Source organism: Grus americana, chromosome 5 (genome assembly GCF_028858705.1).
Source record: "Grus americana isolate bGruAme1 chromosome 5, bGruAme1.mat, whole genome shotgun sequence".
Classification (NCBI taxonomy): Eukaryota; Metazoa; Chordata; class Aves; order Gruiformes; family Gruidae; genus Grus; species Grus americana.
Genome location: NC_072856.1, coordinates 22,268,727 through 22,286,788, shown reverse-complemented (window position 1 = coordinate 22,286,788; position 18,062 = coordinate 22,268,727). Strand labels below are relative to the sequence as shown.

General features: G+C 40.6%; 1 protein-coding gene across 3 annotated transcripts in view; it reads right to left on the bottom strand.

Annotated features, from left to right (window-relative positions):
- The window catches only part of LDLRAD3 (low density lipoprotein receptor class A domain containing 3), a 127,808-nt gene that overhangs the window by 57,608 nt on the left and 52,138 nt on the right, over positions 1–18,062 (bottom strand). The window contains exons 3-4 of one of the 3 annotated variants that reach the window (XM_054827390.1): positions 13,867–13,992; positions 10,541–10,675 (exon numbers count right to left, since the gene is read on the bottom strand). In XM_054827390.1, the coding sequence (XP_054683365.1) occupies positions 10,541–10,675; positions 13,867–13,992 (261 nt within the window). The remainder of the gene's footprint in view (positions 1–10,540; positions 10,676–13,866; positions 13,993–18,062) is intronic. The other 2 variants (XM_054827391.1, XM_054827392.1) reach the window with 2 other exon arrangements.

The following is an 18,062-nucleotide window of genomic DNA, read 5'->3' as shown; positions in this document are numbered from 1 at the left end:
TCTCTATCTAACGGATCACCAACATACCTGTTCCAATCTGGTCAGACAAATTTGGCAAGCAAAAACAACAAAAAAAATTCAGCCTGGAATCTGATAGCTTTTGAACAGGACATATGGTCTTCTCATCTGCCTTTTCCTGGTTGATCACAGTCATCCAGTTATTAAAGAAGGATATAACTTCCCCCATAGCATTGCTTTCCTGAAGTCACATGCTTATTGTTTTCTGCTTCTAGAGTGTGAAAAAAGAAAATTAAATTTGACAGCAAGTTGTAAGGACACTCTCTTTCCCATACAGTATTCCTACAGCTATGGGTTCTTACAAGCATCAGTGCCAAATACCTTACAAAGCTTCCATTTAATTGCACATAATGATCCCTTTCCCTCAAGCCAAGTCCAAACCACCTCCTTGCAAACCAGTCAGCAAGGCTCCAGCCACCATGGACTTCAAAGTTAACTGATGCAATAGTTCAAGTTTCTGTTCAGAAAACCTTTCTCAGAGAAAACTCTCAGCTCTAGAACTTGCTCTGTAGGACAGTCCTAAGTCTTCTCCTGTAGAGAGTAAATCATGAGCACCATTTGCCATGGAAAAACCTGTCTCAAAAAGTCTAAAAGCATTTTCCTGGACAGCCGTCACTAAAATGAGGTTGGTGTTTGCGAGCTCTTCAGCATGTAGGAAGCAAAAAGAAAGGACGATCTAAGAATAAACAGCTGAACAAATGGAACAAGCTAGTTTTTAATTCCCAGAGGTTTTAGTGCAATGTAACACATTTCCTAACCTCTTAACAAAAACACCAGATCCTCAAAATTACTTCCACTTAACAACTAGTTGGTAATCACTGCATTTACTGGAGTGTAATAATGCTATTAGAATAAATGAAGCTTTCAGCTTCTGCTTTGAAGCCTCAAAGGATGTAATTCAGCACCAATGCCCAGACCCCACAGTGACTGGTTCGTGCACTTCAGGTGACGGATAATATTCAGAAGTGATTCATTACATTTATTTTCTTCAAATGACTTTATAATACTTCATAAAGCTTTCAAAAGTTAGAAGTTTGGTATTCTTCAGCTGTAAAATAGAGATCAGGCATATGACAGACGTTAACCCAAAATGCCCAAGGTCATTTACCATGCCAATACCAGGAAGCATCAGGCAGCTCTAGCTGCTGCCAACTCTGTACTCAGAACACATGAACGGGCACCCCCATTGTCCCAACCTTTGGCCATATTAGCAGAAACACTGCTTAACTAATAGGGCATAGGTGTGAACAGGACTTCTGCACCCAATGCTTCCCACTCACCAGGTTGCTACATCCCTTAAGAGCCAGTACCTACATTGACATCTGAACTGAATTTGAACAAATATACTCAAAGCACTTTATGGCACTGTACCCTCCACACTCTGCCCTCTGCTTGTTCTCCAGGTTTTACTGTTTGCATAGACAAATAAACAGAAAATTAATTAGTGAGCTTCTAATTCCCATTGCATGTTGATGTTTATGTAATTGAAAACGATATAATCGCTTTACGTTTTTAACATCCCTCATAAATATGGATTTTTAACACAATCCTTTATAGCAAATTAGCACAGAATATCTGGTAATGTGAGATGAGAGCATGAGTTAGTTTGGCAAGCTCAGGGACCAGCACATAGACTAGAGACTGGTGTGATGTATCTCACCACCTCATAATTTTTAGCAGCCAGAAGAAAATCTGCTGTGGTGCTCAGTCTTCCAAGGGAGCTTGATCAGACTATAGGACGCAAGTTTTAATGCAAAAGCGGTAAAGAAGGGAAAGCTAGAATTCAACAGCCTCATCGTTCACAGATTTACAGATACTGAAATGCTTGGCTGAGGATGAATCTCAGCTTAATCTAAAGCCTGGCAAGAAACTTTCTTTTCTGTGGTAAACCATTTGCTTATCAAGTTTCATTTGCTTGTTCTAGATCAAGCAGTATGAAATACCTTCGGTGGAACCCTGGCTGGCAACTTGCTCAGGTTTTAAAAATCATCCTGAAGCAATTTATGCTCCACAACACACTGGTACAGCAGCTTAAGTGTGACCTGCAATAAAGAAACAAATGCCATTTGCGTCAGCTGCAGAAAGTTAATGCTCCCACTGACCTGGCTGTGACCAACATTTGGAAGGAGTGAACATGAAGACACAGTGAGGTCTGATAGACACACTTTGATGTTAATACAGCCTCATTTATGAGGTATCCCCCCCAAATTCAGTTTTCCGTACCCTTATTTCTCCCGTAACATGATACAAAATCATATTTTCTGTAAGGCAGAGTAAAATTGTAGCTATGCCAGCACAGTGAAACCACTTAAACAACAGAACAACTCTAAGCCAGGATTTCTCAAAATAACAGAGACAAACTGCCCAGACCTATCGAGGTGCCGCACACATGGGGTCGCCTACATTTCTGAGGGCAATTCTGCATTTCTAGCTGCTCTCCTTCCTACGAGTCAAGTGCATTGCACCAGCAGTTTCTAGCTCCAGAGACATCTGGCTGACCTGGAGGCACTGCATTTATTCTTGTGGAGCAGATGTCAGTAAAACTTTTCAACAGACCTTGGTAACCCTGCTCCAGGGGACTGTCTACACCGAAAAAAATGCTGCTTTAGGTCAATTACATAATTGATTATGTATTAAACTGCTAGAACATCTGAATAGAGACACTTTTACACCAGGTCGTGTTGGCTTTGCTTGTGGCTTTACATTTGAGTAAGAACACACATATAAGCTTTGACAGAGTTCACACATCACAAATTATTCCCGGATATAACTGAAGTTGTGAAAAGATACAGATTTTAACCACATGCAAAACTAGTTTCAGCTGGGGACAGAGTTGCAGCCTGACATTTTAGGAGCCACATCTTCCAACTTTATTGCTGACAGCTGCAGGGGGAAAAAACAAAGCAAAAAAAATCTACCCCAAAGTCTGACACACAGGATGCTGGGATCTGTTTCTCCTATTCACACAGGTCTGAGCAGCAAAACTGGTCTTCTATTCAATTCCACTGCTGCACAAAAAGAACAGACCAACTCCTAAAGATCAAGGAAGGAAAACTCCTGTGCTCTTTGTGCAAGTCCCTGTGCAAACTGCTGGATGTAGCGATAGTTCACCTTGGGAAATCATTTCCAAGTCGTGGTTACAGACATGACAATGCCAGACCCAGATTTGCAAAGGCACTGAAGTATAAATTAACTTCAGGCTTTTTGCTGCCCTGGTTAATGCAGGCAGGTCTCAAAGCTAGATTTAGGCTGAAGCATTATCACTTAGCTAAGATTAATGTTAATAATCAGGGTAAAGAACAAGGTTTGCCATTTGACTGAAACTGCAGGGCTAATAGGCCAAGACCTGGCACGAGAGTCGTGCAGACCAGCTCCCAGCTGGCCTTGGAAGTAGAATTACAGGTTGGGACAGGCTAGTCTGGTGAATGAAGGTTAGGACTAGAAACAGAAGAGACAGCCAAGCTAACTCCCATTCTGCTAGCGACAGCTTCTCTTCAGTACTTAAGCCAGGAAACCTTTGCTGTGGCTCCTCCCTGACAGATGTTTGCTATGACAGTGACCATTTTCCAACAAAAACCATGTCCCAGTACTGAAATTGCCTTAACAAAAATTAAAGTTTTATTTTAAATACAAATGCTATGATCCTTTTCTACAATAACTGTAGAAAAAGCACTTGGTCACCTTACCTGGAATTGATTTTGTTTTACAGCAAGTCAAAGATTAACACCTGTGACTTTTATTTAGATTCCCTCCATTGACAGCACAAAGACTAGGAGCTGGCACCTCTGGTCCAGCAACAGAAGTCTTCTGTACAATTAAATGACGTTGACATCTATGAAAAGTTAATGCAATTCAGCAGCCAGGACATGGTGTGACAGGCAAATATGTATAGTATATTTCAAACACGTACATGCTGTTAAAAACTTGTGGAAAATGTATTTGAAAGGAATTGATTTTTACTAATGAGAGCTCAAGAGAGAATTTAATTAGCTTCAAGAACTATGGGAAAAAGAATGTCTTGTATTTTAAACTTGTCTTCCTCTAGTGTCATGTTTTATCACCTGTTTTTGAAGTTTTGAAGTACAAGCAAAGAAACTGGATATTCATGTCATCACATTTTTCTGGAACTGTTAATTAGGCATCAATACCACAAAGTGAAGGTAAAAATACCTGGACACAATTGTTAAGAGCTCATATTTCATTTCTGCACAGGTGAGAAAAAAACTCCATGCCATGTACAGTCCCCATTCCCAGCTCCACTCATCAGCCACTGGCTGAAAGGAAAGTAGCTGATACATACCAAAAAAACCCAAACAAACAACCCCACCCAAACCCAAACAAAAAACCCCACAACCCCATGAGATTAAAGCAAGAACCCAATAAGGCACTCCTATAAGAACAGCGCTTCCATCATGGGAGTAAGCTGTGCCTTGAGGGAGGGCTACCATCAGCACCCTCAAGTACCTCTGTCTACAGAACAGGCATAATACGAGCTGGAAACACAAAGTCAGTTCCCTGTCCTTGCTATCTTCAAGGAATTGCTTTCAGGGCAAGGTCATTGCTGCCAGATTCTCTTTTCCTTTTTTTCCCCTGCTAGAGCTGTTGACAAACAAGGTGAGCCCCCAGTGATACAACACCTTGTCTAAGATTTGACCTAGGTAATAAAACTGATTTTTATACTAGCCAAGTCATCGTCTGCTGATAACTGCTTTGAGCTTCAAGCCATCAAAGGTGGGCTGAACAGGACATCAGGTGAAGAGGCTGGACACCTCCCAGATCTGCAAACACCCTTTTAAGTAAGTTTGTTGTCCATCTGGAGACCTGAAGCCATTGCTTGTCTATTGCCATGTTATAGTTGCTCTTAATAGAAGAGCTGCTCACCAGTGGTAGCGTACCATTTTGGCAGCATGTCTATTATTATTCTGCCAAAATACTAGGCCAAAGTGCCTGCAGAAGCAACATGCTGATCCACAAGACAATGCTTTCTCAGGTACATATGCCTGTTCTGCAACAAAACCCTGACATCTTCACAAGCTGTGAGATGTAGTAACCCCAATCCACGTAGCAAGGAGATGTAGCAACTCGTACCAGCTGCCTGGACCTCTCCTGGAGGTCCCACCATCTATTTTACACTACTTTAATTGAGAAGCCTCTGTGCACAGTGAAGTAAGAATTGCTTTCCTAGTCCCACTCAGAAGTTACCATGCTTCTGAATGAGTCTGGGACCATCTACAATAATGCCTGTGTTATCTGCTGTTCAAATGAAGTGATCAATAATCAATTTTACAAACAACAGACTGGCCTGGAAGGCAGTAGGGTCATGGAGTCCACATGCGGTTGAAATAAGAGCACAGATGAACTTACTGGAACATCTGCCTACTGTAGCTCACCTTATCTTTTAGTCTCCATGCACATGGATCAATTTTTTTGACAAGAACCCTCTCAAATAAATAATCCTATGAGGAGAAAAAAAAGGGAAAGAGGAGGAAGCCTGGACTTAATCCGGGAATGGAGGAACAGAGGAAAGAAGGAATTCACAGCTGACAAAAACATTTCCATCTAGCAAGTGTTATAAAACAGGGATATTAGAGAGCTAAATATGCTCAGGCAAAGCCTTCATTTAATAAAACATTCGGTGACATTTTATTTGTATCCGTCCTTAAGTTTCTGCTTCTATTCAGTCTGCCTCTGAGTATTAAATTCCTGCTGTAGGCTGAATCTGGGCTAAGCTGATGCACAGTGATTGCAAGTTGAGCTTTAGTTTGCAGACTGAGTCAATAACCAGTCAAAGAGAGACTCAGTAAAAGGAAATGTATGCAGCCAGGATCAGACTACAAAGCTTTGGGATGTGTAAGTGATACCATCACATTTGGGAATTTCAGAATTTAAATTTGCCACGTGCAGAGGGCTGGTTACAAGCTCCATACGGAGTGGGATGTTCTGGGAGCTATTTGTGTTTCATAAATTAGGTTTTGTGGTATTTCACTGAAATTTAGAGTATGTCTGTTCCACTTGGCTGTCAGTTCTAAAACCCATATTTGCTTTGCAACTCAATCGTGCAAACACCAGCAATGGGTCATAGCATTTACCATTACAGCCAGTCCCCTTCCAACTTCTCACCTAGACCTAAATCCACAGAAATTATCATTACAGAATTTACATTATCACTTAGAAATTAATTTTAATAAGTCAGCCTTTTGAATCATTTTCCACTTGTTTCACACAGGGTCAAATTTTTCATTTTTAATATGCCGCCAATTTTTATTTATACATGCAATTTATACATGCCACAGAGGAAAGAACAGAGACTTCAACACCTGCTTCTAAATCTGTATATGCTTCTAAATCTGTTTTAGAATACTGGGGTATGTCAAAATCCTAACACAAATTCAATGAAAAACTATGCAAAAATAGAAAAAGGAGGTATCCACATGTGCAACAGTGGACATTACCAAATACACTGTAGAAACATAGGGTAGGAATCAACTTCAGGACATTTGCAAAACATTTGGTTTATAATTTGACTACAATGGTACTGTTTACTAACAACTGCAGAGCTAGACTTGTAGGAACATTACTGAAGCCAAGAGCCTCTCTCTACAGCACCGAGTGAATATAGACTCACAGCAATAAAACCCCCTTTCCTAGGCAATGACGTTAAAGCTAATAAAGGTATTTAGCAAACTTAGAAGGAAAGAAAAGAAGTGTCATGAAAGGAAAAGGAGATTGGATTGAATTAAAATATCCAGTATGCTTTTGCTTGTGTTAAAGCTTTCTAGACTAAAAGTACAAAACGGAAGAAAAACTAAAGGAAGAAGTACTGTGAAGACGTTTAGATAAAAAGCCATTATTAACATGGTTGTTCAAAAATATTAAGGAAAAGGAATTCCCTTGCAATTAAGTGGATGCCTGTCACAGAGCAGGAAATGCCCCCCCAGCAACAGGTGGGCCTGAGGAGTACACTCAGAGTAGCTGCTGTGAATGATTAGCACTGTCAGCTAACTCGAGGCATATGAACTTTCCTGGATTAAGATCCATTAAATATAGACCAGGAGCAGAAATTTCCAATCGCTGCAAGTGTTAAAACTAGAATAATGCCCTAGAAAGAACAATTCACATATGCAACTCGTGTGGACAATCCAAGCAATTATATCGTCCATCCAATCCCAAAACTCAGGCACATACTTTGATGAATACACAACATTCCAGACTAAGGGAAATGTCCAGCCATACTAATTCAATGCCGGAAAATGGAGATGACCAAAGTATAGGTGGGGTGGGATTAAATGAACAGCTCTGAAGTTTACTGTGGCAGCTACAGGAGCTACAAATAATTATGGTTAGGAATTAGAGCAGAATTATTTGACTTGCTGCTAAATTTTCACAGTTTAAGTTTTTAAACTGACACTTTCCCCGTGACATACAAACCTTTGTAAGATATGTAATGCTCAGTTACAAGTGGTAAGGAGAAAGGAAGCAGGAACTTATTCTCAAAAATTTGACCTTGCTTCCATTTTCACAATTAAATCCTGGGGTCTCTGTCTTCCTCCCCTCAAATGAATCCACCCCTACCTTATGACTGAAATTAATTTCTATAAGCCCATGGCTTCAGGCTCATCACAAATTGCAGCATGCTAGCAAAGCTATTATTCATTAAGGACAGCACATTTTGAAGTGTTCCATGTCACAGCCAGGTCAATATGTTTTTCAGTAAGGGGTCACATTCCTGTTTTCCTAGCCTGCAGAGTGACCCTTCTTGATTGAAAGGACCTTTATGCATGGAGGACTATCTGACACAAACAAAACCAATATGCTACTGGAGCTTTCCAGTAATGACAGCAGGATAAAGGAGGCCTTTGAAGTTCATGGAGGACTAGGAAGAGGTGTTAATTTAAAAAGCTTGTCAGTATACCCAAGAGCAGGAGGAGAGCAAAGTACCAATTAATAATTCACACTTCTATTCCACATGTTATCACAGTATCTCAAAACAGTTTGCAAACATTGGTTAAGTCTCACGACATCCCCCTGAAGCAGACAAGCACGGGTGAAGCTCTACTTCTACCAGCCAGGATGTCACTCTGGGACCATTTCATTTAGCCTGTCTATGCCGCCTCTTCCCCATCTGTTAAATGGCGATAATGACACTATCATACAGTGGTTCAGAGGGTGTAGCGATTTCTAAATCAACACATTTTTAGATAGAAAAATAGCACACAAGGGCAATCTCGTATGTCAGACTACGCTCAATTACACTGAACTAAAGCTACTGCATTCTACGTGATAACGTAGCTAGTGGGAAGAAAACCCTCTGTCTTGCTTTTATAATACCCTACAGATTTGCTTTGCTCTGACCCTAAGAACTAGAAATGAAGTGCTCTGGGTAAAGACCGTGATTCTTGGGTACTGTGTTAACACGAAAACTCATTGTAATTACAGTAATTAGATCTGCTGTAGAAAGAACTGTGAGAAATGAAACACTGTCCACAGTAGCCTCTAATTCTCAATTAACACAAAGTAGTTTGTGTATTTGGAAGCCAGGACAGACATACCCATAGCTGCAAGCTCCAGAGGGAATCCTCATTTACATTCAGATGGGAAGTTAAGCACATTATACTGTTTAATCCTTGCTTTGAAAGACAGGTACAAGAGCATTGCCCACTTACCGCCAAATGGCAGTTCAGGGAGGCTCTGAGCTGCCAAAACACAAAGGCAATCACTTACATTCCCCACAACCAGCATTTTACTTTGGGAAATCCTCATTCCCAACCCTGTACTTGGATTCTTTTTTTTTTAATAAAAAAACCCCAAATCATTGCTGCTCTGAGAGAGACTTCCTTCTTCCCTGTTTGGGGCTCTTTCGTGCATAGAATCAGATAGAATTACTTTGCTTAACCCTCTTACTAATCTGACATTTCCAGAAGGGCCAAAGACAAAAGTAATGGCTTCATGAAATTCAGCTCTTTTCTTCTCCTGAGCCTGACAGTCACTTCCAAAAGCAGATTGTCATGACAACAAACAACCTGGAGGCAATCCAGCCAATTAATCTGCAGAGGAAGCAGTCATCCCAACCTTGGAAAAGCACACTGCTGCTTTAAGCTTCAGAAGCCAAAAAAAAAAAGACCCTAAACCCCAACAAGAAATCTTACCACCCACATTAATCTTATTAGGCTGCCTTAGGCCTGTAGTAAAAAACAATTCAGCCCTCAGCACAGGGGCAGCAGCATTGGGGCAGCAGCAATACACACGCACTAGTCCCTCACCAGCCCTTTCCTCCCGTCTCCAGAGGGCAGGGGCAGCCAGACGCCCCTCTCTGAGGCTCTGATCTGAGCAGAGCTATGTTCCCAGGCTGCAATGTAGCCCAGCAAGCAGGCAAGTTACCAGGATGACCCCTTTCAGCCCTTACATATGGAGCCAAAGGAAACAATTCGTAGGTTAGGCAGAGGAATGGCACAGAAGAGATTGTCACATACCATTGCTATAAACCCTGTTTTGTTGGCATTGCTGTTGCATGTTTTCCCTCTTCCCCTGTGAGCTGTCAAGAATATTTATCACCATGTTAAACTCAGAATTATTCTCTCTTCCACAAAGGACTAAATCATCAGTGCAGCTAGATATTGACGTCATTCTCTTTCAATTTCCCTAATTTCTTCTTCCTTCATACCCTACTTTACCTCTCTTCATGTGTTCTGCTTTCTATAGGGCCAAGCACATCACATCTCCCCTGCAAATATCCACCAACTCCCATTTTTCACCTACTCTGATCTCTCACTAGTAACTCAGACATGAACATTTTTAGCAGTTGATTCCCAAACACATCATTTGTTAACCTCAAGTCATTCATTTATACTTCACGTTTTACAAAATACTATGGTACTAAGTTATAGAAGACAAAACTGAGGAGCACTAGATGTAGACTTATAGCATAAGTTAAAAAGGAAAAAAAAAATCAGAGATCGTGTTTTGAGATTCTCGCAACACTCAATACAAAACAATTTTCAAACAAAAATTTTCTTCCCTATCCCCTTCCTTTTCTCTAAAGACAGAAACAAGGAAGGGTAGGAATAAATTCTTTCACTGTAGAGTTGTCCTGCAGTGTCTTCCAGAAAGTATCTGAGCAATGAGGATCTAAAGCTTTAAGCTTGCACAGATTTACTCATCTGGTAAATAGACTGCTGAACTACTTCAAACCAAAGTTTTATTATTGATCCCGCTGGGCCCAATCCATCTCTCAAAGTCATTAAATGGATTCCCAGCAACTTCAGAGAGCATTGGATCACAGATCATAAGCACTTCCTGCAAAAGTGCATTTTTACTAATCTGAAAAAGATAACAGCCTTCTCTGAGCACTGAGAATGAAACATATGCACACACACACTCCACACATTTCACTCTCTTTATTTGCAGAATTAGGAAACCACAGCTATAGCCAACACAGAGCAAGCCAACAGAGTCGTATTTTCTACTAAGCCTGTTCCACATTAATCGGAGTTGGTACAGAATAGAAGAAAAACCCTGTGCCTACCTTGAGGGCTTTCACAGCTTTCTTCATCACTGTTGTCTTGACAGTTATTTTGACTGTCGCATACAAAACTTTTATCAATGCAGAGACCATTTTTACAGTGGAATCGTGCAGTAGAGCAAAGCAAGGGATTTGCTGCTGCAAAAAGAGAAAGTGACATCTTTCATTAGAAGTTGTCACCCAGGCAGTGAAATAGCCGTTAAGCAATCAATGACAACAGGTCACAACTCAACAGTTGGTCAATTCACTGAATACGTGGGAGTAACTTGGCAATCAAATCAACCTTGTCTCTATAAACAGAGCATGCTGAAATTTCTAATTCATGCAAGATACATTACAATTAGCAGAGATTTGGTCCACCCACAGTTGTGATAAGCCTTCTGTTCACTTCCATAAGAGACCCTAGCATGATCACTGTTCCGTGCTCAGCATTTGCTCACGCTGAAGACATATGGAGGGTAGCACCGCCTACCATAAACACTGCCTGTTGCTTCCCATTATAACAAACTCAGTTTAGCTCAAGCTTCATATTATAAGCCAATAACCCTGGCTGAGAACTGCCTGGTAGTGATTTATTTACCTCTGCTTCTGTCTTTTTCCACCTTCCTCATTCTCCTCACTATTTTGAATTTATACAATGCAATGTTGACATTTCTCAAGTTCTCAGTGTTTTGAAGGAGTTGAATATGCATATTACAGTAGCTCCCAGAAAATCCTTTCACATAAGGCCCAGTGTTGCACACAGAGCAAAAACAGAATAGTATTTAAGCAGACTCATTTAGGTGGAGTAGTCTCCTCACCCACACCAAACCCCGCAGTATACTGTAAGATGCTATGTCTAGTTTCAGTTAAAGCTTCAAGCAGGGCAGTTTTCACCACTTCTCCTAGCAGTATACATCACAGATTCAATGCATCTCACTGCCAAGGAGGTTTCCTTGATATTCATCTTAGTTTTCTCTTTCCTACTCTTAGCTATAGCCCAGCATACATAACTACATAATCCTTGAACAGTGTTTCCACCCTTCATATACAGCATATATAGCCTTATCTTCCAACATAGCCATTGCTTAGCTAAGATATGCATAATTTAGCAGTTTTTAATATCTTCTCATAAATCAATCTCTCTGTCCCTTAATCATTTTTGGCACTCTTCTCTGAACTCTTGCCAGTTTTTGGTAATGAGGCGACTGAAACAGAATGCAACTTTCCAATTGAAAACCTTAAAAAAGCTGCTTAGATGCCTTGTCTGCTTCAAAGTGCTTCTCTGCCATAACAACAAAGGGGATTACAGTTCCCAAATACTAACTGGCTTCCTATTTTTTATTCTTTAAAGAGCTGCCTTTAAAAAGTCTTTAAAAAAAAAAAACCAACATAAAACTTTGAAGCCTGCCATGCATATAACGTGCAGTATATATAATAAACACTCCTGTCCTGTTTTTGTCTGGGATAAGAGCTAATTTTCTTCCTAGTAGCTGGTATAGTGCTGTGTTTTGGATTTAGTATGAAAATAAAGTTGGTAATACACTAACATTTTAGTTGTTGCTAAGCAGTGTTTACAATTAAGTCAAGGACATTTCAGCTTCCCAAGCCCTGCCAGTGAGGAGGCATGAGCCTTCTGCAGGAGGTGCATAAGAAGCTGGGAGGGGGCACAGCCAGGAGAGCTGAACCAAACTGGCCAAGGGGATATTCCATACCATATGACATCATGTTCAGTATATAAGCTGGGAGAACCTGTCCAAGGAGGACCATGGCTTGAGAACTAGCTGGGCATCGGTAAGCAGGTGGTACGTAATTGTGCTGTGCATCACTTGTTCTGTATATTCTTTTATTAAACCACAACAACTCTCAATTCCTCCAGCTCCCAAAAAGCACATTTATCATGAACACATGAAATCTTTGGTCTGAAACTGCTGCTCACTTGCATAGCATGTTAATTTTGCAGGTTACTTTAGGACCTACAATGTTGTTCCTCTACATAAGCAAAGCAGTGATTAGACACTTGGATATGCTAGAAAACACCAAGTGTGTGCTTAAATGGCATAGAGAAATGGGGAGATTAGCAGCATGTTATCATCAGCTGTAAGGTCCCATTGGAGTTACACACTATGAGCTCATGGGAAATTATGTCATTCATAACCAACTCCATGAGCTGGTGCATTTTCAGTTGAGACCTGCCACTTGTCAGTCTACCACCTCAAGGATATTCAAAGCACATAGGTCAAAGCTTCTTTCTAGTTCACTTGTTTAAGCATAACCCAAAGTCATTTCTTTAGCCTTCAATCTTCTTTCCATAGCTTCACTTGCCCTGCAGAGGTGCTGTCTCCTTGCCACAGTCCTCCCAGGGCCCAAACCAGATGCTTTAGACCAACAACAGATGGCACCTTAAGAAATGTTCATGTCATGGGGTAAAGCACACAAACAAGAAAGGCAAGTCTTCCAAGCAGCAGACAGTGATGGATCACTGTAAAGATCGCCCCTTTTGTTATCTTTGAAAGCTAGTGACTGTTGTCCTCCTCCTGACCTTTAAATGTCATTAAAAGGAAAAACTGAGCATTCCAACAAGACAATGAGCAAGTATTTGCTCCAAGCTTCCGCCTACAGACCCATGCTTTTACCAGCTCCTGATAATAGCAACAGAGCTACTGGATCGAACATAACCTTTGCTTACTGCTATGATATATCCCTGCTAGACTTACAGATACAAATGGATCTATGCAGCCACACGCAGGGGGTTTAGCCCAAGTCAAGTAGTACTTCAGATGATCTCTCTGCTGCAGCTTCCCTGCAAGCTGCTGAACAGCAGCTCAAGCTAGTGCACTGGCAGGCATGTTTAACTTTGAGAACCTCCTTCTCCTTCCCAGAACCTGTTTCACTAAATATCCCTTTATTTTCTTTTTTGTAGTTTGAGAACATGTATGAACAGAGAAATCTAAATGTGCTGATGAACAATAAGTCATATCTTTAGTGACAAGAAAGAGGCAAGTAAAAATTAAACAATTTTAAGTCATATTTAATATTTGCCCAATTTGAGTTACATTTAAGTACAGAGAATCTGTTCAAAGCAAACATGCAGCTTAAATCTCATTTCAAAGTTACAAAGGGGCTTGAAGTATCATAGAGGCGTTATATACAAAACAAGACTGAGCTGGACCTTAAAAAAAAAAGAGACTATCATTTACAAAGTGAAAAGCACAAGGATCATCTAGGTTGTAAATGACAGGGAGAATATTTGACTCAAACTAAAGGCTAACAAATACTTCCTCCCTAAGCAGTATTAATTAGTTGAAACAAAAAAAATCACCCTAACTCGCAAGTAGGCTCGCACTTACTGCAGTTCTCCTCATCGCTGCCGTCGGGACAGTCCTCGAAGCCATTGCACCGGAAACGACCAATGATGCAGTGGATCCCACTAGCGCAGGGGAAGAAGGTGGCACCACATTTGGATTTGGCTTTTGCTGGGAGAAGATATAGACAGAAGAGGGTAAAGATGAGGGAAACAATTTACAAAGGTTAGAGATACTTTTGTAGCAGTATAGGTTTGGGTACTCTAGTGGGCACTGGTGGCACCAATGTTAGGTGCCTTCCAAGCTCCCCGTGGCCTGCTTTCAACTGCTTCAAGTTTTTTTGTGAGATTTCACTTGCTTGGGCTGATTTTTTTTCCAATTTGTACAATTTCCAGAATGACTGAAACTTAAAACTAGTCAAATGACCTCTCCAAACAAATTTAAATTGCTCAGTGCTTTGGAGTACAAGCTTGTAAATTTGGCAAGCAGGTACTCCTAACTGTCCCTTAAAGACCCATGTGAATTCAACCAACTTAGAAGCATTGGAGGAAAAATATTAAAATAGAGGATTATACTTCACAAAAACCAAAAGCAACTATCTCCTCTTTGCATGGAAGTCTGTTGTAAATGTCACTGCCCCAGGCATAAGTCTAGGAGACAGACATGTAGGCAGGTCCTTAGGTGGCAGACAACCACCCCTGGAGGCAAAGATCTAGCTGGACTAGTAGCTCTCCCCCACACCCAACCTATAGCTGTATGTCATGCTGAGTCCACAAACACTAAATAGCAGCAAAAGTCTAGATTTTGTACACCACCAAGCTTCTCTTGCTTGCTCAGAGAAGCCAAACAGTGAAGAGTCTAAGGTAGACAGAGATAATGAACATGGTAGCAAGTTCAGAGAATTTGGGATCTGGAGGCAAACTTGGGCAAAGACAGGTGTACAAAGAGTACGGAAACATCTGGAGAAGGAAAGGAGGACTACAGAAATGTCAGGCGAGTTAGTGTCTTTGGGAGAATAAGAAACACAAGAGACCACCATTAAAGTATTTTTCAGGCTGCAAAATGAAACCCAAAAAAAGAAAATTATATAATTAACACTGCCTTTATTCAGCACATTTTACATAAAATTGGGTGCAGAAGGAACATGAGTTACATGAATTGCATCTCTTGCTGTACTTTCTCTCCATCATCCATTATACAGCTCTTCAGGACATAAACTACATCTATTTCATAGTACCATCACAGTTATTCATATAACACTAAATACTAACAATCACATCAAAATGTGTTTAACAAATGATTACAGAATCTCATTATGGTCTCCAGTACTTCACATTTTTTACTTCACTGCACAGCAACTCTTCATGGCAAGAAGAGAACACTGCCCTCAGCTAGAGTGATGCAGATGCTTCCACCACGATGCTCAAGGCAAGCACCAGTTAAGTCTTGAGGAATCACCAATTTAGAACACAGTAACTCCTGAAGTAAAAAATAATTTAACAAGACATGTGGTTAGATTTTTTTCTCCCTTTGGCTTTTTCAAATTAGCACATGACATGATAGACCACATCACAGGATGCTGAACTCTTCAGAAAGCCATTCACTGCAGGAAAAGCATGCTGTTAACTGCAAGAAGGTGCGTACGGTGCCATGCGAACACGTGGTAACACTATGCACAGATCAATGATGGGAGAACACCAGAAAAGAGGCCAGCTCCATAACCTGCAGGCCTTTTGAGTAAATGTTTCCTACTCCTACACCAAATCTACAAGATGTGTTTACAACTCCCAGGTTTTGAGATGTGACAGATCTGAAGATCAGAGCGACAGACAATCTTTTTATGTAGCCATATGGCACATGAATACGCCAAGCTGTGCAGTTTTATAAGGCTAGGACAAGGTCAGGGACAACTGGAGTACAGACAAAAAAAAGTATATTCAATAGGGACAAACAGCTTCAGCATTAATTTGGAAGGAATCTTCCAGGGTTAAAAGCTAATCACAGCTGTAGCAAAGCCTTCTTCCACCACTCAGCAGAGTGCATATAAACTGTTTTAAACCACAGCTACAGTAACTCTCACTTGATTTAGTGTCCTCTAAAAGCAAATTCCTGCAGTTCCTCTCTTACATGTTTTTCTTTATTATACCAGTAGTTTTCAGTTAGGATTATGAAGTGTAAGACAGGATGTATCACTGAATTCCCATATTCAACTACCACTTTTTCTGAAGAGTAACCAAGGCCCACTTGGGGGGAAAAGAAATGAGAACCATTACTTAGTAGAAAAATAGGTGATAAATTACCCTGAAGTAGATGCTGTGCTTAACACCACCGGCAATGGAAAACCCTCAGCCAAGACATTCAAGCCCCCTGCAATTCTTCACACAACTTCAAAGAGCAACTTCTGTGTGAAGAGTTTTGAGGCAGACTGATCTCAGCAATAAATCAGTAACCACAAAGTCTGAGGCAGTATCATAACCCAGTCTCTAAACAAAAGCAGCAAAACACACACCTCAGCAACAGATTCCCAGACTGTTACCGAAGCAAGAAGTCTGTATTAGCCTTTGACCAATATTCAGCACGCTAACCAAGCTGCTGCTGGGAGCATGTGGTAATAACACACGTATATGAAGAGCTGCCCAATGCTTCATGTTATGTTTTTGTTGCTGTTTTTCTAAAAACTAACATCTTTTCAAAACTGTGCAGTGCATTTACATTCCCCAGACCAAATGACTGCCTCTGGACAGTTTCCTTTTTTTTTTTTTTTTTTTTTTTTTTTTTTTTGAGATGTATTTTGAGCCAGAACAGTTCAAAGGGGAGAAGAGGGAGAAGAAATAAGAAAAGGGGAATGCGACTGTGGTTTTGCCCCTGTTAACATTTACTGGATCTCATTTCTTCAAGCAGGTTTACTTCAGTCATTTGGGGTCTGAATTCAGAGACTATCAACTTTCTGGCAAATCCACATTTAGACATGCCCTTTGCCATCTTTGAAAATCCTGCCAAATTAAGGCTTCAAAATTATTTACTTCTAAAATTTCTAATATGGACTGTCTCTTACAGCTTTACTCTTCCAGACAGACTTCAGACTGAGAATCGTCAAAACCTGAGCCTCTGGCCCTCTGAAGAGCAGAATTCACGTGCCTGCACTTTCCTGACCAGAGCTATAAGCTGTGGCAAATGCTGCAGGAGCTCCGTTTCAGGTACGACAGACACACATCGTAGCAACCTCAGCTCTCCTGGCCCCTAAGGCAAGAAGGCCTCAAGCACGTCTGATGCATTACCTTGAGCTACCTCAGTAAAATCATAAGCAAAATTTAATGTTTGACAACACTGGGAGGAAAAAAATATGCTGGAACAACATTTTCTCTCCAGACTTTTTCTTATCTCCTCCTCCTTTTGAAACAGCAGCCAGAGAGCAAGAAAATTCTGTTTTAAAATAACTGTTTATCAAAAGAGCACATACTTGTAACCACACACCAAAAACAAACAAGAAACTAAACACCTTCAAATTATCTCTGAGTTTCCCTTTTACATAGTCTACTGATTTTATTTTTTTTAAAACTCAAGGGAAGGAAAAAACAACAAACAAAATACAAATGCAATTCTCCATATTTGCAGCAGGCACTATATATACACAAACCAATCCCAATTCAAACTTACGTTTACACGAGACACCCCAAAAAGATTAAAAAGCATTTCAAATGCCATAGTGATTCAATAGTCATACAGCTAGCAGTTTACTAGACACAAGTCTGACTCCCAAACAGAACTCAGTTTTCCAAGTTCTAAATCCAGACACAAAATGCATTTCTCATGTGCTATGCATAAATGCAGGAAAACTGAGAAACCAGTAATGGCTTAGTCCAAGCCACGTCCCCTGACTCTGAAGAACTCGACTGGGGAATTTCTGCTTTATTTTCAACTTGACATCCTTCTTGTCCTCTGGCACAGTTTTCCCAAGGTTTTCAAGCAAGTGTTGTTTGGTCATTGCTCAAAAAGTTCCTATGCAAAGCACTACCATTTCTTCCTGAGCAGAAATACACCCTCCCATTCTGCAATGATCTCTGGAGATCCCTTAACATGAAGGGGCTATCTATTTTCTTCAGGTGTTTGGCATCCTCACATGTAACAGATATGTATACCAGGATCATGACTGCCTATAGCAGATTCAAGCCATATTCTGCACTATTCACAGCACTCCTCTGCAATTCCTACTCCCATTACACCACTGTTAAAAAAAAAAA